Source organism: Pongo pygmaeus, chromosome 9 (genome assembly GCF_028885625.2).
Source record: "Pongo pygmaeus isolate AG05252 chromosome 9, NHGRI_mPonPyg2-v2.0_pri, whole genome shotgun sequence".
NCBI lineage: Eukaryota > Metazoa > Chordata > Mammalia > Primates > Hominidae > Pongo > Pongo pygmaeus.
In genome coordinates, this window is record NC_072382.2 from 126,633,656 (window position 1) to 126,654,594 (window position 20,939).

General features: G+C 50.6%; 1 protein-coding gene and 1 long non-coding RNA gene across 5 annotated transcripts; one reads left to right on the top strand and one right to left on the bottom strand.

Annotated features, from left to right (window-relative positions):
- Positions 1-1,552: 1,552 nt before the first annotated feature.
- ROBO4 (roundabout guidance receptor 4) lies at positions 1,553-16,007 on the bottom strand. Of its 4 annotated transcripts, none has more exons than XM_054440155.2 (18): positions 15,773-16,003; positions 14,824-15,153; positions 14,405-14,562; positions 14,089-14,209; positions 13,659-13,786; positions 13,331-13,559; positions 12,955-13,067; positions 12,075-12,243; positions 11,734-11,919; positions 11,562-11,604; positions 9,534-9,670; positions 9,167-9,430; positions 5,597-5,704; positions 5,223-5,364; positions 4,842-5,078; positions 4,328-4,686; positions 2,909-3,115; positions 1,553-2,781 (listed from the first exon to the last, which is right to left on the bottom strand). In XM_054440155.2, the coding sequence occupies exons 1-18, from the start codon at positions 15,840-15,842 to the stop codon at positions 2,759-2,761; spliced, it is 3,024 nt and encodes a 1,007-aa protein (XP_054296130.1). In that variant the 5' UTR covers positions 15,843-16,003; the 3' UTR covers positions 1,553-2,758. The 4 variants fall into 4 exon arrangements, with proteins under 4 accessions (XP_054296130.1, XP_054296129.1, XP_054296131.1 ...); XM_054440154.2 differs by having other exon boundaries at positions 1,821-2,781; positions 9,534-9,742; positions 15,773-16,007; XM_054440156.2 differs by lacking the exon at positions 15,773-16,003 and having other exon boundaries at positions 1,823-2,781; positions 9,534-9,742; positions 14,741-14,828.
- LOC134740289 (uncharacterized) lies at positions 9,985-19,471 on the top strand. The gene is made up of 3 exons (XR_010127659.1): positions 9,985-10,005; positions 14,787-14,899; positions 19,451-19,471. It is a non-coding gene; the product is annotated as an uncharacterized LOC134740289 (long non-coding RNA).
- Positions 19,472-20,939: the final 1,468 nt, after the last annotated feature.

Below are 20,939 nucleotides of genomic sequence, written 5' to 3' on the forward strand. Positions count from 1 at the left end.
CTTTCCCACAAGAAAATACACCCCTCACAAAAAATTATTTTGAAAAACTCAAAGAAAGGAGGAGCTTATGGGAGAAACCCCAGGCAAGAAGGAAGAGCATGCTTTTTCAAACCCTCTGACTCCGTCACAGAGGGTATGTGCAAATGGGCACCTCTTGGTGGGCCCAGATGTGATTGGGTTGACGGGCACAGAACTGTTAAGACTTTTTTGTGGTGAATGCTGTGGTCCTCGTCACCTCCTGCCCTGCATCCCGTGTGCTCACTGGTGACCTGAGGTTTTGTTCCTTCTCGCTTGCTCCACCCTTGACTCAGTGACTTCCCTGGACTCTCTGGGCTTGGCAGCTGCCCTCTAGTCCCAGGCCCTGACCTCGTCTGCCCCTTTGACCTGTGAGTGTACAAATCTCTCTTTCCCTTTCAGTCTGGCAAACAGGGTTGGGATGTTTTCAAAAGGAATTTTACCAGGAAGCTAAAAAAAACCAAAACAACCTCCCTCCCCGCAACCGCCACAAAATCCAGATAAGGAAAAGCAAATACAGAGGAACAGATGTGTGTGTGGAATACTGATTCTTCCTCCTGAGATCACAAAAATCTGGCCCAGACTGTCCTGATTAATGTGGTTCAGGAAGCCCCCAGTCCCCATGGTCCTGCCTCATTCAGCCTCTCAACTCCCAGTGGCCTCCAAGTAGAGCTTCTGGGTTTGAGGGATGAGCACCCCCTTTTAGGCTCTGCTTCCTGCAGCCCTGTCATGCTCTGTAGCATCCCCTCCACCAACTTGTGGATTCTGCCCCCGACCTTTCCCGCCAAGGGAGGAAGACGCAGGCCTGCCTACCCTCCAGCGCCTCTGTGGCTCAGGCCCTGGAAGTCCTGCTTCAAGGTTCATCTTTCTGTTCTGTGTTTTTCTTTGAAGGGTGTTCCTAAGCCAACCGTGACAGGTGGTTCTACCTTTTGTGGAGTTTAGCCACTTTGTCTATTTTAAGAAACCATCTGGGACTGCTGAAAGCAGTTTTCTCCTCAGGATGGGTGAAATCAAGGGGTTAATTTGATCAAGTCTGCCTTCCCTGCTTGCTTTTTGTTTTTTTCCCTTTTTCCATGGAGCACAAGGCTTCGGTAGCTGAAGGCCTCGCTGCTGAACGTGGAAACAACCTTCACTGGCTACTTTATAGGTAACATTCATAGGTCACTATGAGAATGAGTGCTACAGTCATTTTTCAGGAACTTGGGACAGCTCTTGTCCAGCTCAAACCGATCGAGACCACCGACTTTTCTACTGGGGCTCGGCAAGTGCTCGAGGGGTGGCCTTTTGACGTCGGAGGGCCAAAAACTCCACCCTCAGATCATAACACAACCATTTCCTTTTCTTTTCTTTTCTTTCTTTGTTTTTTTTGAGACCGAGTCTCTCTCTGTCACCCAGGCTGGAGTGCAGTGGGCAATCTCCGCTCACTGCAAGCTCCATCTCCCGGGTTCACGCCATTCTCCTGCCTCAGCTTCCTGAGTAGCTGGGACTACAGGTCCCACCTACTGGCTAATTTTTTGTATTATTATTATTTTTTTTGGTAGAGATGGGGTTTCACCGTGTTAGCCAGGATGGTCTCGATCTCCTGACCTTATGATCTGCCTACCTCCGCCTCCCAAAGTGCTGGGATTACGGGCATGAGCCACCGTGCCCAGCCAGCAAAACAATTTTCTACACATATGTCCTTATGAAATGCCATGAACCCCAACTACACTTGGGCAGAATGAAACTATTACTTCATTTTCCCCACAGCCAATCACCCTTCCCCATGCCTTAGACCATCCCACTTCCCTCAGCCATAAATATCCCTAAGGCTTATCTTGAGGAGGTGGATTTAATATAAGTTGCCAGGACCAGCAGACCCTGAAACTCCCCACCCCTGTCCTTCCTATATTCTGCTTAAAATTTGGTGGGTGAACCTCATTCTCCCTTTAATTGCAGAACAGAAATGTGTGACACTCCCTGAGTGTCAATGAATGCCTGATCCCTGCCTAACTCAGGAAATTCTTGCCATCTCTCCAGGTGCTCCCCTAAAAATGGTGCTCCGGGGAATGATCTCACAGAACTCAAGTCTTGACCATTTTATGGTATCAAATTTCTTCAGCTCATAGTGACAACAGTATGAGGACGGTGCTTTTGACCTACGGTCTCATACCTCCCTTCCTTCAGCATCCTCCCTAGACCCAGCCTTGATCCCTTTGTTTGGCATGAGGTAGGGCCTCAGTGTCTCAGTGCCTCAGTGGCATTCATAATTATTTTCTTTCCATGGTGAGGTTGGGAGAGAGTTGAGCTCTTCTCTAGAGGAGGGGCCCAGGTAAGGCTGAGAGGGGGGTCCAAGAAGCTCCTTCCTCCACAGCCCTCTCCCAGCAGCCACTGTTGTCCTCCACAAAGGCACCTCTGGCTCCTCCACTTCCTGTGATCCAAATGGGTGAGGAGAGCAGGAGACAGGGCTGCTTCTCAGGCCAAAATGACCTGGTGGTGGGAGTGGATGGCACAGAGGAGAAAGCAGAGGCTAGCAGTCAGGTGGAGATGATGTTTTGCCCCCTGAGGGCTCCAGGTCAGCTTTGCTCTAATTTTGTTTTCATTTGTTTTCACAATCCTGGAGGGAGAACTCTCTGGAGGCTTGGGAAGGTGGACCCCAGCTGCAGAGAAACACAGGCCAAGACCCACACACCACAGCCCAGGTCTTGTGGGTGGACAGGAGAAGTGGTTCTGATTCTCGTCTGGGAAGTCTCAGGGACACAGTTCAGGAGTAATCTACAGGAGAAGCTGAAGGACAGTGGAGTTATCTTCCTTGCTCCTTATCTCCCTTCCCCAATGCCAGGCTTCCTCCTGGCTTCTTCCCAGAGGCCCTCTGGTCAAGATGAACACATTAGCCAGGAAGACAGACACTCACCACCAGCCTTGGGCATAGGACAGTGGAGCTGACTTCTCTGGGAAGAGATCTGAGAGTCAGGGGGCCAGGGAGGCATCCCCCTTCCCAGCCGCTGGGTGTGGTTGACCTCCATGTCTTCCAACCAGTCTGGCCTCCACTCCCACAGGGGCAGGGAGAGGTTGGGGGTCAGGAAGATCTCATCCCGTGGGGAGGGAGGTGATGAGGCATCTGTCAGGGAGGGTACAGGTGTCTGTGGGGGGTTGACTTTCAGCCCCTAGGGGCCAGTTTAGTGCAGAAAGCTTAGGACCAGCTCAGGGCATGTACCCAGCCCTAAACATAACCTAGCCCCAACTCAGCCCATCAGTCCCAGAGGCCACATCCCCAGGGGCCCGATCCATTTGTTTCTTTAGGGAGAAGTGATTGAACTGTTTCCTCCCAGCCCAGCTCTGGCCTTCTATCTGCACTCTCCCTTCACGTCCCCATTCCCTGGGCATTCTTCTTCTGCCATCATGGGCACTTCTGTCCTGGATAATCCTTCTCCTCCCATTTACCACAAGCCTGGTTGTTTTTATGGGGGCAAAGGGTAGAGTTAGGGTTAGTAAAATGGGGATGGGGGATCTGATGGTGCATGTGGGGAAGGGACACCCAAGGAGCCAGGACCCTGTACTACCTTCTGCTGACATGGAGATAAAGGTCCCGCTCCACTGGGAATGTCAGAGGTGAGCCCAGTGGCTCCTCAGCCCCAGCCATGGACAGGGCAGGAGGATGGGATTGGAAGAGGATGGAGCAACCTTTCCTGGAGGCTCGAGTCAGGGTAAGAGGGGAGTCCTAGAGGCAGGGAAATGGACCTACAGTTGGCTGTCTTAAGAATTGGACAATTTGGGCCAGGCTCAGTGGCTCATGTCTATAATCCCGACACTTTGGGAGGCTGAGGCGGGCAGATCACTTGAGTTCAGGAGTTCAAAACCAGCCTGGCCAACATGGTGAAACCCCTTCTCTACTAAAAATACAAAAAAATTAGCTGGGCGTGGTGGTAGGTGCCTGTAATCCCTGCTACTCGGGAGGCTGAGGCAGGAGAATCTCTTGAACCTGGGAGGCAGAGGTTGCAGTGAGCTGAGATCATGCCACTGCCTGGGCAAACAAACAAACAAAACAAAAACAAACAAAAAAAACCGAATTGGACAATTTGTCCTTGTTCTGTGGGTGACCTTGGGCAAGCTAATAAAACTATCTGACTTACAGTTTCCCCATTAGGATAAGAAAGATAAAGAATATTCCACATAGACTTTCAATATTAAATGTATGCAAAGCACTTATCATAGTGCCTGAGATACAACAATCATTCAATAAAACTAGTTGTTTTAACAATGATGACATGATAATGGTTGTTAGAAAGGCAAGGGGCATGAGTGAGGAGTAAGATGGGGAGACCTCACATACCTGTGAAGATGCAGTCTGCCTCCCTGGGCTCTAGACCGAAATCAAAGCTATCCACAGCCACTGCCAGGGCCCGGGCAAAGTGAGCATCAGCGAGGAAGGAGCCATCGGAGGAGCTGACAAGGCTGGCTCTGGCGCTGGCGGCATTGTCCTCAGAGGCTGAGCCCCAACCATTGGCTAAGGAGCCCTCGCTGGGGGTAGGGGTGAGGCAGGGCCGAGGTGGGCACAGCAAGACTCCCCCCTCGGGCCCCACCCCTCCTCCAGTCCTGCCCATGTCCGTGAACTCTGAGGCTGTTGGGACGCTGATGTACCCATAGGTGGTGGGGGGTGAAGGAGCCCTTGGCATGGGAGAGACGCTGTTCCTAGGGAGAGGCAAAAAGGGGAGACAACAATGGTTTGGGTGGGACGAGGGTTGTAGTAGCAGAAAAGCCCCAGTTGAGGGAGGGCGGAATGGGTGGAGAGGCGCTTGCTCCCACAGCTTTTCTGTAGTTCTTTGGTTATCTCTCAAGCTACTCACCTGGGAGTCTCCTCACCCTCACTGAGTTCCAAGCACAGGGCTACCTCCTCAGGGGTCAGTACGCTGTCTTGATCCTCCCCCAGGGATGACAGTGAAGAGCTGGACAGGCGACTGGAAGCTGGGCTGGGGCCAGAGAGGGAAGAGGCCTGGGGGCTAGGGGGACTGCAGGGGCTAAGGATGGGGATGGGGGCTGCTGGCAGCAGGACGGAGGAGGGAGACTGCGGTGCCACCGGAGGCCTGATTGGGGTGAGAGAGTGATGGCACGGCGGTTAGTACAGCTCTTCAAGTCCTTTCCCCCCTTCCCCAGCCTGTCCAATCCCAGCACACACTCTCCACACCCCTGCTCTCCCAGCCCTGCTTCCTGACCCCATGCCCTCTTACTGGGTCTGTTGACTCTGAGTCGGGGGAGTTTCATGAGGAAAGACGGGTGCTGGAGGGAGAGGACGAGTAACCAGCTCATTTGAGGAGCTGAGGAGTTTCGGTCCCAGGGCCCGCCAGGCAACCAGAGCTTGGGGCACAGCTCCTGGGGAACAGAAGCCTAGGTGTGAGAACAGTGGCATCCCCATCTGCTCTGGAGTTCAGCCTGTCGGCCTGCCCACCAGCCCCCTTAGCTACCTGTTCGCTACTCCATCCAACCCTCATCAGCCTCCTCAGGGAAAGGAGGATGAGCCTGTGGGAGGGGTCTGGGCTGGTGAGCCCCTGCACCCCATACTCTATCTCACCCCTTCACTTCCCTTTCAGGGACCCCCTCTCACCTGGGCTTTGGGAAAGGTTCTTGGAACCTCTATTTCCCAACTCACAGGCCCGGAGCTCCAAGAGGTGGCTACCCCGGAGCAGTGGGGAACTGTTGGCATGCTGCAGCTCTGCAAAGAAAGGGTTGGTGGTTGCAGGGCCCAGGATGGACTTTTCAGACCCCAGCTGCTGGCTCCATCTTCAGCCTTATTCAATTCAGCCTGCATGACCCTGAAACCAGAGAAAGGAGGGGGAACCCCCCGAATCCCCTCCACATCCCCATCTTCATCCAGCAGCTGTGATAGGGAAGAAGGAGCACTAGGCTTGGAGTCAAAAGACCTGCGCAGCTCAGCTGTGTGACTTCAGGGCAGTCCATGTACCTTTCTGAGTCTCAGTTTCATGTGTAAACAACCACTTCGAATGATGGTCTTGACAATTAAGTAAAAACAGATTGCCCAAGTTCTTGGCCTTGACAGATGCTTTAAAAACAACTTTCTTTTCCTTGACTGTATTCATTCCAATCTTCCTGACCTCTATACCCTCACATTGCTACTCTCAGGAATTTTGGCTCAGTAAGAAAAATACTCCTTCTTTTCTTGGAGAGAATCTATTAATTTCCATTTCTCACATTGCAAATATCTTACATGGCTCTGGATAGCCCTGTTCTGGGAAACTCGACTGTCTCTCACTTGAAAGATGGGGTAGACTGTCAGGTTGAGCTGAGTGGGTAAGACAAAAACAGGGATCGATACATGATGTCGGCTGTGACAGGAGACAGTCAGCTAATAGGAAGAGGAACTTCAGAGTGGGAAAAGGTATTGGTCTATCCCAGGGAGGCAATGCCCTGCCCATAGCTATTCAATACTTTCTGTTGAATGGAAGAATGAATGTATATCAGAAATGTGGATATAAACACACAGTGAGAAGAGTCACCTACAAGATGGAAGCTGTCATCTGGCCCACATGGGCAGTGGAGAGACAGGGCTCTGAGTGAACTTTCACAACAGAGAAGCTGGAAACTAAAGAGACAGCCTCAACTATGTGCAGTGACCTGTGAGCATGCTTCTTGGTCAGACCAGAATGCAAAAGGGATCTAAGTTTAAGTCAGAGAGGAATAGGGTAATAGAGGAAAGAGATTTTTCCAAGACCAGGAACCTGAAGAACATCAGACAAAGGAGAAAAGAAACAGCCTTTAGATTAGTGTTCCATGATCAGAAGCCCAGCTAGGAAAGGGTTTCCCTTCTTGGTGGACCAGGGACCAGGCAGGACCCTCAAGGTAGAGCTATCTAATCAGTCACATATCAGAGATCTGGGGGCCACTACAGGCAGCTTCAGAGCAGGGAAGTGAGCCAGGCTTTGGCATTGACCAAGACCCCATTTATGTACTAGTGGCCAGACCCTCTGATCCTTTGGGATGAAAACTCATCCATGACTAGACCACCTCCATCAAAGTTTCCTTTGGTATTTTGGCTGTTTTGTTTTTATTGATTTTCTATAGCTTTCATATGATCCAGGTAGTCCTGGGAGCCAACTTCAGGGTTGGTGCGCCAACTCTGCTATCATCAGCTTTATCTTGTCTGGTGCCTGGCTTCTTGACTAAGCTCAGAAATGTAAGCACAGGTTGGTTGGCTGGTTTCAGTGGAAAGGGAAAGAAAACAGCCAGGCCTGGAAAAGGCCACTTTTATCCTAGCCTGTTTCACTTCCTCTAAGGGACCCTGGTAACAAAAGCCCTCCTCCTAAGTTGCTTGGAGTTACTTGGACTTTAGTTTCAATTCTAACTGAATAAACTATACAAGAAAAATGTTATCAAGGTGAAAGGTTGAAACTCATTGGTCAAATTGCAATAAATATTTGTTTGAGTAAAATAATGAACGAATGGGGATATTCAGTGCATATATCTGGCAAAGTGAGCAGAACTAAGAACCTGCTTTGATGGATGAGAGACAGGAGACTGCAATTGTGAGGGTATCAGCACTGGAGAAGAAACCCCAACCAAGGCCAAATAATAAGAAAAAGGAACAAGCAGGTCAAGGGGAGTGGGGGGCATTGGGAGAGCCTGCCAGTTTTAGAAGAGGAAGAAACAGCAGTAGAATCAACTCCACGGCTCTGGAGAAGACCATAGCATGATCTTGCTGCTGCTGAGGTCCTGGGAGGTAGAGGTAGAATATCTAGTGTCTACCAGCCAAGGAGTCGCTACAGTTGACCTATCCTGGGGGCAATGGTGAGATGGGGCTGGAGCGAGGAGAAACTGGGAGTGAAGTAAGGACCTAAACCACAGGCTAGGAAGCCTCATCTCAGAATTGGAACCCTTCTTAAGAACTGGCTGTAGAAAACCACTCACCTCTTTCCAGTAGCATTACTGTTCTAAGAGGGGCTATCCATTCCATTAAAGTTGGTGTAGTTCTCCCTGGGAAGGCTGTTTTTTAAATGAGACTATTCCACCTCTTTTCAGCTGGTGTTTCATTACCACCAAGGATTTATAATGCAATAGCTCTGAGGCAAAGCTGGTAATTCGAATGCCAGCCTCGCTGATATTTAGAGTCATAAAATTCTGGATATTGAACAAGCTGTTAATTATCTTAATCCATCTTTGCCTTATTAAAAGTTGGATTAAATCCACTTTAAAAAAAGACTTGGCTGTAGAACATTTGTTAGGTCTTCCTAATTAGTACAGAAGACTCAAGAAGACAGCAGGTAGAGTGCAGGCCGATGTTCTGCAGGCCAGAAATAGGAAAAAATACTCAAAGAGAGAATAGGATTTCCTGAGGGAGCTGCAGAGAGACTCAGAATCACTTCAGAGGCAGACTATCCTGCCTTCAGATCTGAGTCCTGCAGCTAATTACTTGCAGAATTTTGAACCAGTAACTCAATCATTCTGACCCCCTTCCTGTCTGTAAAATTAGAGAAATAGTAGCTAGCCAATCTATTGTGAGGATTAAATGAAATAACAAATATAAGTAAAGCACCTAGTATATAGTAATTGATAAAAAATGGAGGCTATAATTATTTTTCTCTGGAAAGTCAAAGAAGGCAGCTGGGAGTCAGGAGATAAACCTGTCCAGAAAGGAAATACCCATTCCTCTCTGAGAAGTGAGTTGGGAGTCGGTGCCCAAGCACACCTGTACATAGTACACCAGGAGATGAGCTCATGGGAGCCTGAGGCTTTGTGCCAGCCCTGGTCACAGTCCTCCAGGCTCTAGCATTACTTGTATGCTAGTCAACACTTTCGTTAGACAGGCCCTGAGCCCTTAGAAGTCAAGGGCTGCGTCTGACGTTTCTTGTGTTCCCCATGTCTGGCATGCAGTGGTGCTTATTAAATGTTTGCTGAGTTGAATTGAGTGCAGAATTAGGGCTCACTGCTGGTGTAGCCAAACGGAAACAAGAGCACAGTGCAAAAAGCTGAGGCTGTTGCACCCCTAGCTGAGTGCTCTGGTGGTAGGAGAGAGAGGTCTTGTGTCCACCTGGAGAGGAGAATGGAAGGAGGGTGTGGAGGTTGCAACCCCTCCAGGCTTTGAGGCCTCATTCCCATCAAATTCCCATTCCTGGGCCTGCCTACCACCAGCTCAGTCTATGTCTATTCTCCCCCTCCTTACCCTGCTTCTTTTTGGCCTTCCAAGCCTCTGCAGGGGCCAGAGACAAGCGGGGAGAAGAGAGTCCCCTGCGGCTGCAGAGGCTTTCTGAGCTGGAACAGGGGCTGGAGAGCTGGGCCAGCTGGGGTGGGAGGCGCCTGACAGCTGGGACCTGGGGACTTGGCCTGGCTGGGGTACTGGAGGGCAGCTCAGCGATGAGGGAGCCATAAAAAGTGCTGGTGTCTGGAAGCAGGGGCACGCCGGGGCTTCGGGAGTCCCAGGAGAGCACTGTGATATAAACGACAGGAGGAATTATGGTGAGCATGTCCCACTTTCCATCTCTGAGATCACTGCCCCCAGCTAGGCCCTTGCCCCCACTGAGCATGCTCACAGGAGTGACGACAGTCTAGTGGGTCCCGGGCGTCCGCCCCCAGCCGACTGCTGAGGCTGCTGCTGCTGCTCAGGTCCCGAGAGCCAGAGGTGGAACGCCAAGTGTCTGCCAACCACTGGGAGTCACTGTGATCCATCCTGGGGCAGTGGAGGGAGGGTGTGAGGCCGGGAGAAACACGGAGAAGTGAGAACCTTATTGGCCAAGACCTCCTGTTCAGAGACAGCAGAAGAGGGCAAGGAGATGGTGGTATTGGCTTTATCCTTACTACTGCTTTTCAGCTTTTCACAGACTCCTTAAGATCTCTGACCTGGTCCCCCAAACTCAGCACCCATTTCTATTCCTGGATGAGGGGAAATCTGAGTCACCCAGAGCTGGGAGGTAGTAATGACAGACAGCTATGTATGCTGAGGTAAAAAGAAGACCTGAAGACAAATCTTGTTTGACAATCTCTATCTGTCACAGCTTAGCTTGGGTAAGTACATCTGTTGTACTTGGGTAAGTACATCCTCTCTAAGCCCCAGTTTTCTCATATGTAAAATGGTAGAAATAAGGCCTTCCACACTCAAGACTGATGGTCTGAGTTTATATGAGGAAATGTGAGATCACTCAGCTGCAGAGCAGGAGCTTGCTCCATGGATATTGGCCTCTGGCTGCCTGAGTGATCCTTCAAGAACAGGGATCTGAGCAAGGAGCTTCTCTGCATAAGACCTTCAATGGCCCCTCATTTACCACGACAGAGCCCAGGTACCTAGCATGGCTAACAGGACCCTCCTTGGTCTGGCTTCCAGCTCCCTAACTATATCCTTTGCTCTGACCCATCTCACACCCTATACCCGAGCCAGAACAAATGGTTTGTCTTTCCCTGTGGACATAGCAGGCTATTACTTGCTGCTTCATTGTTCTTCTCTCCGCCCCCTTCTTACAGTCAGGGTAATGTGGAATCTTCTTTCTCCTATGTTTTTCCACATTGACCCCCTCCATGTGTCTTGTACCCGCTTCTGCGTGGCCAATGCAGGATTGCACTCTTATCCCCTCATGCCTGTCTCTGCCTATACTGAGAGATCCTGGCAGGTGGAGGCTATTCCAAAGGAATGAATGAACCAAAGATCAGAATGGAATCTCCCACAAGGACAGAGCAGGAGATCCTAGGGAAGCCACAGAAAGCTTAAGGCAGAGCGGACAAAGCCAGGAGGTAGCTGGAAGAAAGAAGCCAGTGAGCTCAGAAAACTCAGAACACAACACCAGTCGGCTTGGACCCCTGCTCTGGGCTGAGGACCTGACAGTGAAATGGCAGCTCTAGGCCTGGATATGCTGGCACATAGTAGGTGCTCAATAACTTCTGTGGATAGATGCAGACCTGGAGTGGGAAGCCTCCCAGAGAAGATCTAGTGAAATAAAGAGCCAAGAAGGCAGACAGAGAGATGAGGCAGTTACTTAGTACAAAACTCAGACAACGGGAGCAAGAAGGATGTGTTCTCTATCAGCATGATGTCCCAAAACTGCAGACTTGTTCTGGCAGCTGAATATACCGGAAGCAGAAGGGCCTATGGGCAGATCCTGTTTTTGAGAACAGTGAGGAAGAATCTGTGATGTAGGCACTGAACACCTTCTGCTGGAGCTGCGGGTGGATTAGGATGCAGGCACAATGGCTCAGTGAGAGAATTACTGAGTGCAAAGGCACTACTTGGTAGACCATGGGTGCATACATAAGATGAGACATTTGAGCTGGTCGTCTCATGCTGATTATTCTCCACCTAGCAGGGTGAGGCAGCAGGAGAGATGGGGAGACAAGAGTCCTGGATTGGGGGTTTAGAAGGTTTTATGAGTTTCAGTTTACTAGTCTGTCAAGTGGTGTGATAGGAATATTAATGACAGAGAAATGAACTATCAGTTTGAGTTACAGGAGAGATTCATGTACGAGAGTCCCGAACTCCCTGGCAGGTAGACTAGTACTCCATTCTTCTCTGTTGCAGCTCCACTGTCCCTTGCCACCCTCCCTTACTTGAGACCTCCCCTTTCACCTCTCACCTGTGTTTTAGGATGGCATCCTCACTGGTATATCTGTACAGACCTGGGAGAAGGCAGGAGGAAGGCTAAATCCAGAGGCTGGATCACCTGGCCAGAGATCCAAAGCCCCTGCACCATTCTGGCTGGATGCTGAGGAGGCCTGTATATGTGTGGGTCCCCCTCAGATTCTCACCTGGGCCCAGGTGCACCCCAGCTCTGCGCCGGCGGTGGATACACACAGCGGTGCCCAGAAGTAGCAGCCAGAGCACAACACCGCAGGTGGCAATGACCTCAGGCCGCTTCAAGGTGGCCCTCAGCTGCTCCAGGGTCCAAGGACCATGCTCACTGGGTTCTTGGGCAGCTCGCTCCATGGCCTGCTCTGTATGGGATGCAGAGCTCAGGGCGAGGGGGAGTCGAGGCATTGAGGGGCTGGCAGGCAAGGAGGAAGAGCTGGAAGTGTGAGGTGGGAGCAGGGAGAGAGGAAGGCGGGATGCAGGCTGAAGGGTAGGGTGGGCCTGTGGGCACTGCCCTCACCTAAAAGGAGGCAGACAGGGCTACTGGGCTCCCCAGCTCCAGCACCAGTGACTGCAGCCACTTGCACGCAGTAGGAGCCTGGCATATGGGTGGCGATTTCCAGCTGGGTCTGCTCACCAACTACAGTCCAGTTGGCTGGTGGCAGTGACGTGTTGCCCAGGCTCCAGACCTGAGGCACAAGCAAAGGTGAACAGCTGCCCCAGGCACCATCCCAGAAGCTAAGCCCTTTGTCTGCAGATCAGACTCCAGGGATGTGGTTATTCTGCCCTGCCATCCATTTGGGGAACGCACCCAATTTCCTATTCCCCTCCTATTCTCCCTACCAAGTGAGAGATACCTCTCTCTAGATCAACAGTAGAAGGGCAAAAGCAGTCTGCTAAAATACATGTAACATAGCAGTTCTCAAACAACAGCATGCTTCCAAGTCACCTGGGGGGCCTGCTAAAATACAGTTTGCCAGGCCCATCTCTGAGTTTCTGATTTATTAGACCTGGGAAAGGATCTGAGGGTTTGTATTCCTAACGAGATCCTGGGTGAGGCTGATGTTGCTGCTCTAGAAGTCAAACTTTGAGCACCACTCCCTTACTCACAGCCTTGTTTGATCTACTCTGTTTCTTATTCCTGTGGCCTTAGCCCCACTTTCCATGTCTGTAAATTGGGGATAATACCCCACGGTGGACTGTGAGGTGAAACAGGATCATGGAGGTCAAGTGCTTGGCAGGGTCTGGCAGACAGTGGGTCCTTGCTCAGCAAAAGCAGGTTTCCTTTGCTTCTCTGCCCAGGTACCTTTCTCAGTGCCCAGAGCAAAGGTATGCAGAACTCCAGAGAAAAGAGATGTCCTGGCAGCACTAGGAAGGGCTATGTCAGCTAGTGGGGGTACCTGGTAGCCACGGATGATGCCATTGTGGTTTTCAGCAGGTGGTGGGACCCAGCTCACAAAGACACTGCTATTGCCAGGTTTTAGGGTCACCTCCTGGGGTGGGGCACTGGGCACTGGAGGGGTGGAAGAGAGGCTATGAGGGGCTCTGAGGGAGAGGACTCTAGGGAAAGGAGCTGGGATGGGGGACACAGAGTCAGAACCCCACCGAAGAGACAAGAAGCCTCTTGAAGCTCTGCTGGCCTGGCCAGGGCAGAAAGGAGTCCCAGAGTAGGACCCATAATCTCCCCCCAAGACTGAAGCAGAACAGTCCAGGGGCCCCCAAATAAGAAGGAGCCAGAGGGGATATTGTTGGGTTCTGAAGGGATCAGGCCCTGACCTTTTTCCGGCAGCCTCAGGAGCAGCACGTTGCTGTCAGGGCCTCGAGCCCGGCCAGAGGATGGTCTCACTTTGAACTCGTAGTCTTGGCCCCAGTGGAGGCCTCCAAGCTCTGCGCTCTGCCAGCCGGCCAGCAGCTCCTCTGCCCACGGAGCTCCCTGGCCTCCCGGGGCAGTCTGGGTCCTGAACAAGGCCGTGTAAGATTGGGCAGGTGCAGCAGGGCCGCTGACCTGGGAAGGAGTTTCGAGGAAGGGCGAGGGGTCAGAGAGCTCAGGAACGCCCTTTCTTGAGCTCTGGATTGGTTTTCACCCTTAGCACCTGGCCCTCACCTTCCAGCTGAGCCACACCGCCGGTCCAGGCTTGGGGCCCTTTGCGGGATCCGGGTTCAGCAGTGTCACATTTTCCAGCTGAATTCGCACAGCCAGAAGCTCCACAGGCTCCGTGTAGTCCTGGGGCTCTGTGGGGAGGATAGGGCTGGGCTGGGGCTTATAGGTGGGAGTGACAGAACTGAGGCGTGGAACATCCGTCAGCCAGAGAGGAACCCCAGGGAACCCAAACTCCCAGTCTCCGATTGAGACTCTAGCAGGGAGGTATTGAGCATTCCGATTTCTACTCTAGCATGGGGGAACCTCCCGCTACATGAGACTCCCAGCACTTTGACTCTGACCCCACGTACCTTAACCCCAGCCCAAACCAGAACACACCACCCTAACTGGAGCCTGCAGCCTGGCTCTGATTTTAGCCGACCTCCGCCCTTACCCTGGATGGAAACCCGGGCTGCGCGGCTCTCCCTGTGTCCTGCGCTGTTGGTGGCCACACACATGTAGGTCCCTGCGTCACTCTTCTCTGCTCTTGCCATCAGCAGGGACCCCCCGGACACCTGTCAGGGCCAGGTTCACTGTGAAGTCTCCTATGTGGGGAGGGGCTCTGAGCTTGGGGGAAGTTTGAGGCCCCCCTGCTCTCCCCTCCTCAAATTCTACCAGAGGATGCAGGGCTGGACGGCAGGTCAGTCCCTCAGGGTGTACCCAGGTCTGCCCAGGCCAGGATGAAGTGTGGGGGAGGGGGCCACACTTACTGTGTGCCTTCCAGGCTGGAAGGCCAGGGGTTTCCCATCTTTCCACCACGAGACTGTGGGCTCTGGGTGGCCCCAGGGTGGCCCACATTCCAGAGTTACCTGCTCACCCACCACAGCCACCATGTCCCGAGGCTGGATCTGGAAATCCTCCCGGAGGACTGTGGGGAGGATGGAAGGTGACAGGGAGCAGGCCCAGGCCTCTTCTCCCTCCCTTATCACTCTTGCCCCCTTCTGCTTTGCCCACCTTCCTAGGCCTCCCATTTCGGGCCAGCCCCACCCCAGCTTGCCCTCCCAAGCCTTCCAGCCCAGGCCTCTGCTCACAGGTATCCCACTGACCTCTCAGATGTTCCCTTGAACATTCAACTCAGATGTCTCCACCCAGGTCTGCCCCACCCTGAAGCTCCTCTCCCAGGCCTCACCAGCCACAGACAGCCGAGCGCCTCTGCTGACTGCCGTGCCAAGCCGGTTGCTGGCCTCACATGTGTAGACACCCAGGTCTGTGGACAGGGCCTGGCCATTGTGGGCATGTCCCCGGGCAGGGGGCTGTAGCAGCAGAAGGGTCCCATCAGGCAGGAGGTGGTGTGGGTCTGGGGGCACCATGCTCAGGGGATGCCCATTCAGCAGCCAGCGGATGGTGGGAGGTGGCTGGCCCGAGGCTCGGCAGCTCATCCTGGCAGGGCCAGGGCCCTGGAACAGCTGGTCCTGGGGGTGGACTAGGATCTGGGGCGGGGAGTCCTGAGCCATGCCTCCTGGGAGGGAAAGGAGGGAGCAGAGCCCGGTCTGATCACCAGCAACACCCCAAATTCCTGGCCCACGCCTCATCTGTCTTCTCTTGTGCGTGAGTTTGCTGGATAACCTGTAATCTGAACTACTAAAGGTTGCCTCCCAAAGAACAAGCTAGCTAGGAGGAGAGAGGGCCAGCATGAACAGCATCCAGGCCAGGGCTCGCATAGCATGTTCACGCTCGCTCGATCTTTCTTTCTTTCTTTCTTTCTTTCTTTCTTTCTTTCTTTCTTTCTTTCTTTCTTTCTTTCTTTCTTTCTTTCTTTCTTTCTTTTCTTTCTTTCCTTTCTTTCCTTTCTTTCTTTCTTTCTTTCTTTCTTTCTTTCTTTCTTTCTTTCTTTCTTTCTTTCTTTCTCTCTTTCTTTCTCTCTTTCTTTCTCTCCCTTTCTTTCTCTTCTCTCTCTGGTGTGTGCACACATGCACAAACACACATACACTTAACACACACTAATCATCCTCCTCCTCCTCCTCCTCCTCATCTGGTCCCCCCACTGCAAAAGGGAAGCAAGCAGTCAGCAGGCCTCTTCTGCCCTAAGCAGGCCTTGGATGGAGGGAGCATGGGTCAGCAGAGGGAGAGCAACTCACCCATGATGAGCAGGAGCAGCAGAGGCAGGGAACCCCTGCCCCCCAGGAGGCTCTCTCCTCCAGAGCCCATGGCTACTCTCAGCCCTCTGTCCTTGTCCCGAGCACTTTGTCCTGCTGCTCTGAGCTCACAGCGAAGAGGGAAGGAGGGGCGGGGTGGACCGGTGGTGGTTGTTTGTGACTGAGACTCTGCCCCAGGAGGGAAGCGGCTTTGAGGAAACCGATGCTTCCTGCCTGGCCCTTAGTGCCTTGGAGAACTGGGAGGAGACCAGAGGCAAGAAACTCTCTGACCTTGACCCTTTAGCTATAACTCCCGACCCTAACTTCAGCGCTAAGCTTCATCTCATGATCTAGTCGGGGATTTCTTACAGGGTATCCTTATACTAACCATAACTCCAATCAGAGCCTTAATCCTCTATTTAAATCTTATCCCTGGATCCCAATCCTTATCCCTTTGCCACCTGCTAGAGAGGAATGAAAACCCCAGGAGTCTCAGGACACAGCAAGAAGCTGAGGACAGAGGGCAGTGGGGCTGCAGGCTCAGGAGGCTGAGTGAAGTGGAGCAGGGGTGGATTGTAACGCCCTGGTCCATTTCCCCAGGGGCAGGTGGACCACGAAGTGGGGTAGGGTGGGAGACAGGAAGGACTCAGAGCATCTGGGACAAGCTGGGAGATTCCCACAGGGTGTGTCCATATTCAGCTCAGAGATGGATGAAATAAGCTTCTGTGGAGAACTTGGGCAAGTCAGTTTCCTTCTCTGTAAAATGGAAAAAATAATAGTAGTTCCTACCTTAAGGGATAAAGTAATGATGAAACACATAAAGCATAAAACCACTGGCATCCAGTGCCTGATGCATTATGAGTGATCCATAAAGCTGAGCCAACATTATGTATTTATTTTTAGGCCCATCCCATCACTGAAACTATTGGAGGATCCTCTGCAGGAGTATTTTTCAGGCCCTGGAAAGGTGGTTGGAGTAAAAGACTTTTTAAGAGTCTTTCCAGTCCCAAGACCCTGTGTCCATATCTGTAGCAGGCAGGCCTTGCAGGTTTTGAGCCTACAATGTCAGCTCTTGCCCGCTGCCCCCTTTCCCCCACAACCTAGACAGAGGCTACACTCGCCTGTCAGATCCCAACTCATGTTTACCGGTCTCTTCCTTCCAAATCTGGAATCTCAGCCATTTCCTGGAGCTGTTCCCGGAAGGCCAAGGCCAGGCTCTGGGGCTCAGAGGGAGAGTATCCAGCCTTTGTTCCCAATTGTTCCTGGCCGGCTTCTCTGCAGGGCCCCTAACCCAGCTGACGCCCTCCCTTCCTCCCCCTTCCCATCCTGGCTTCGGTGCCAGCCACAGCCTAACAGCCTGCCAAGTAGAAGCCTCCTTCACTCCTCCTCTTTCCTCTCAAACTCAGACCAAGACTGACAAAGACAGAATTGGAGCAAGGAAACACCATGGTCAATACAAACTGGGGAGTTTGCAGAGGCTAAAGAATAGGCAGAGTGAAAGTCATGGAGTGGCAGAGGTGGGAGGATAGGAATTGGGGCCAGAGAACAGAATGTCACTACCCTTAGCACCTCTAATTCTGAAATCCCAAATTCTGTTCTCTGGCCCCAATTCCTACCCCAAATTCTGTGGGTGTATCCTTACACTAACCATAACTCCAATCAGAGCCTTAATCCTCTGTTTAAATCTTATCCCTGGATCCCAATCCTTATCCCTTTGCCACCTGCTAGAGAGGAATGAAAACCCCAGGAGTCTCAGGACACAGCAAGAAGCTGAGAACAGAGGGCAGTGGGGCTGCAGGCTGGGGAGGCTGAGTGAAGTGGAGCAGGGGTGGATTGTAACGCCCTGGTCCATTTCCCCAGGGGCAGATGGACCACGAGGTGGGGTAGGGTGGGAGACAGGAAGGACTCAGAGCATCTGGGATAAGCTGGGAGATTCCCACAGGGTGTGTCCATATTCAGCTCAGAGATGGATGAAATCAGCTTCTGTGGAGACCTTGGGCAAGTCTGTAAAATGGAAATAGTAATAGTAGTTCTCTGTAAAATGGAAATAGTAATAGTAGTTCCTACCTTGAGGGATAAAGTAATGATGAAACACATAAAGCATAAAACCACTGGCATCCAGTGCCTGATGCATTATGAGTGATCCATAAAGCTGAGCCAACATTGTGTATTTATTGTGGGGCAGGCAGAATGGAGTCGAGTTTATTGGGTCAAGGATGTGTGGGGCCAGAGTGATGAAGGGGAGATTCATGTGACACTGAAGTCAGCTGAGGATGAGACAGGAAAGGATGTGTTTGGATTGGAGGATTTACTGCACAGGAGGCCAATTTGGGATTTCCCAGGTACAGAGCCTCCAAGACTGTCTGACTCCCTATCAGCTCATCAAGAATGTCACTGTCGGCAGTCTGCTTTTAGTCTCCTCTGCTTCTACACTGGTTTTGGGGACACTAATTAAGTGCTCGCTAATGTTTTAATGCCAACTGGATTTTACTCCAATCTCCACAATCCAGAAAGATGCTAGGTTTCCCTCAGGGGAAAATAAGGCAAATCTCAAAGGAATTCCAATCCATCACTAGCCCTGTCCTCAGCAGGGTGAGAAAGGAGAGGTGAGACGGTCTGTGTGCACCGCAGGGACAGAGCCCCAGAGGCTCCCACAGCCTGAAGAATGGCCCCTGCCCCACGGTCACATGCCCCGTGCCTGGAGATCACCTTCAGCACAGCCTCGCCCTACTCCCAGTTTCTGGAGAGCTAGGTGCTAACACCTGAAGGTGATTGGAGGGGCAGATTCCTCAGTTGTTCCTGCAGGACACTAGAACTTTTTCTCCAGGGCACTCAGAGTGACATGTGGTGGTGGCTGAGGGGACTTCCCAACAGTAGGGTATGTCTGGATGGCTCCCAGAGACTGCAGGGCTCATTTCCAGCAACCTGGTGCATCCGCATCCTCATTGTCTCATTTCCACAAACTAAGGAAGAGCCGACTGCATGAGTCATGGGGATGATGCGGCTTGGTGGGAGTCGCCTCCATTTGTTATTTCAGGGAAGCTCTGTTCTGGGGCTCTGGTGATGTGCAGTCCTGGTGACCAGTTTAAGCAGTGCCTTCCTTCACCCCTAGTTCTAGTGGTTTGTGTTTTCTAACTCCCCCTTCGTTGCTTGTAAGAGGGAGAAGAGAGGGGAAGCACTAGGTGCCCTTCTGAGCAAGCCTCCAGAGGAAATTTCTCTTCAACCTCTGGTTCCTGGCTTCTTTGGCTTTCTGCTCTGTGATCTCTGAAGATGAACTCTCAGACTCTTGCTGGCTAAGCTGCTAGAGAAAAGGGATAAACTCAGGTGGGATTTGGAGCCAGTTACACTGAGGTTGAGATCCTGCTTCCACCTCTTATTGGCAGAGAGATCTTGAGTAAGTCACATAACCTCTCTGAGTCCAACTTCCCTCATTTGTAAAATGTCTGCATAAGGTTTACAGACAATGGACATGGAAGTTCTTTGAAAACAGTAGATATGTGTTAGTTGTCCTTTGAGTGTTCTGGGATCAGCATGCCTGACCAACACAGCCATAGCCAGTCCCAGCTACCCCTTGATACTCTTTTTGGATTTGAGACTCACACTTTTTGCCTTCTTGTTTTTTCCCCTTTTTTGCTTGAGTCTGCTTGGTCTCAATCTATAAATTCTCATGTTTGTTCCAAGGTGCCAACAGCTGGAGGGAAATTGAGTCAAGAGAGAAGACAGTAATAACCTCCTCTTAGCTGGCTGGAAAACTCACCCTAAGGCCACTTCACTGGACAGCATCTGTTCCCTAGTTTCTGGTCCCATCAACATCATGGGTGATTTTAGGTGCTTGGAATCTAAAATCACATCGAATACTCTCAACCCTACATTTTCTTAACTTTCTCGACACCAATGACTATGGGTCACACCTAGCTTAAACATTGCCCAGTTGGAGATTTCAAGGGCTGCTGACATCAATATTTAACCACTTGCTCACATGTCCAGGAAGAAGGGGAGATCTGTTACTGTTCTTTGTGTTCACCCTGTCAATGCCCTCCAGTCAAAGACCATCAGGAACATACCTATTGTTGAACAAGTTGATTTACTCCTTGTAGCTTGAGAGAGTTCATGCCATGGAGAACTATGGAATGTCTCAGTAAGAGAGCTGTTAGAAAGAACCTATTCTAGGATTTGGGCTTTGATTGGGTGATTTTGAGGAGGGTCCAGGGAAGTGAGGCTTCACTCAAAATTGGGTGAAAGGACATGCAATGATTCTTTGAAGAGGAGTGTCTTTGTAGTATATCAAGTGGTTTTTTTTCTTGAATATGTAGTATATCAAGTGGTTCTTTTTCTATTATAAACAGTGCTGCTCAAAATTGGGAAGAAAGGACATGCAATGATTCTTTGAAGAGGAGTGTCTTTGTAGTATATCAAGTGGTTCTTTTTCTTGAATATGTAGTATATCAAGTGGTTCTTTTTCTATTATAAACAGTGCTGCTCTGAATCTTTATTTTATATGTCCCCTAGTATAACCAGTTAAGAGTTTCTCTAGAAAATAAACCTAGGAGTAGAATATCTGGGTCTTGAGATGTACAAATATTCCACTTTTGATGAAATTAGCAGATTGTTTTCTGAGTCAATTGTACCAATGTCCTTGAGCCACGTCCTCAGAGCATTTGGTGGACTTCGTAATTTTTGCCAGTTTACTAGAAGAAGTGGTATTTTATAGTTGTCTAATTTGCATTGCCTGGTTAAAAAATAGTGAAGCTGAGCATCTTTTCAAGGGTTTACTCACAGTTTAGGTTTTATCTTCTGGGAAATATCTACTTCTACCTTTTGCCCATGTTTCTATTGCTTATTTGTCTTTTTCTCAATAACTCTTAGGAGTTTTTATGTATTCTGGGTAATAATTCTCTGTGGATTAAAGATGTTTTAAAAACAAGTTTGATCTCATATTTTATTTCTTTATGATATAACGGAAGTTGTTAATTTTACTGTAAAGTTATTAATATTTATTTTTATGTTTAGAGTATTCTTTCTACTTTTAAAGAAAACTTCGTCTATACTAAAGTAAATGTATTATTCCATATTTTCTTCTAAAAGTTTAAGCATTTTACATTACAATTTTTGAACTAGCACTAATTGATTATTTTATATGGCTTGAGGTAGGGATATATTTTTTTCAGAT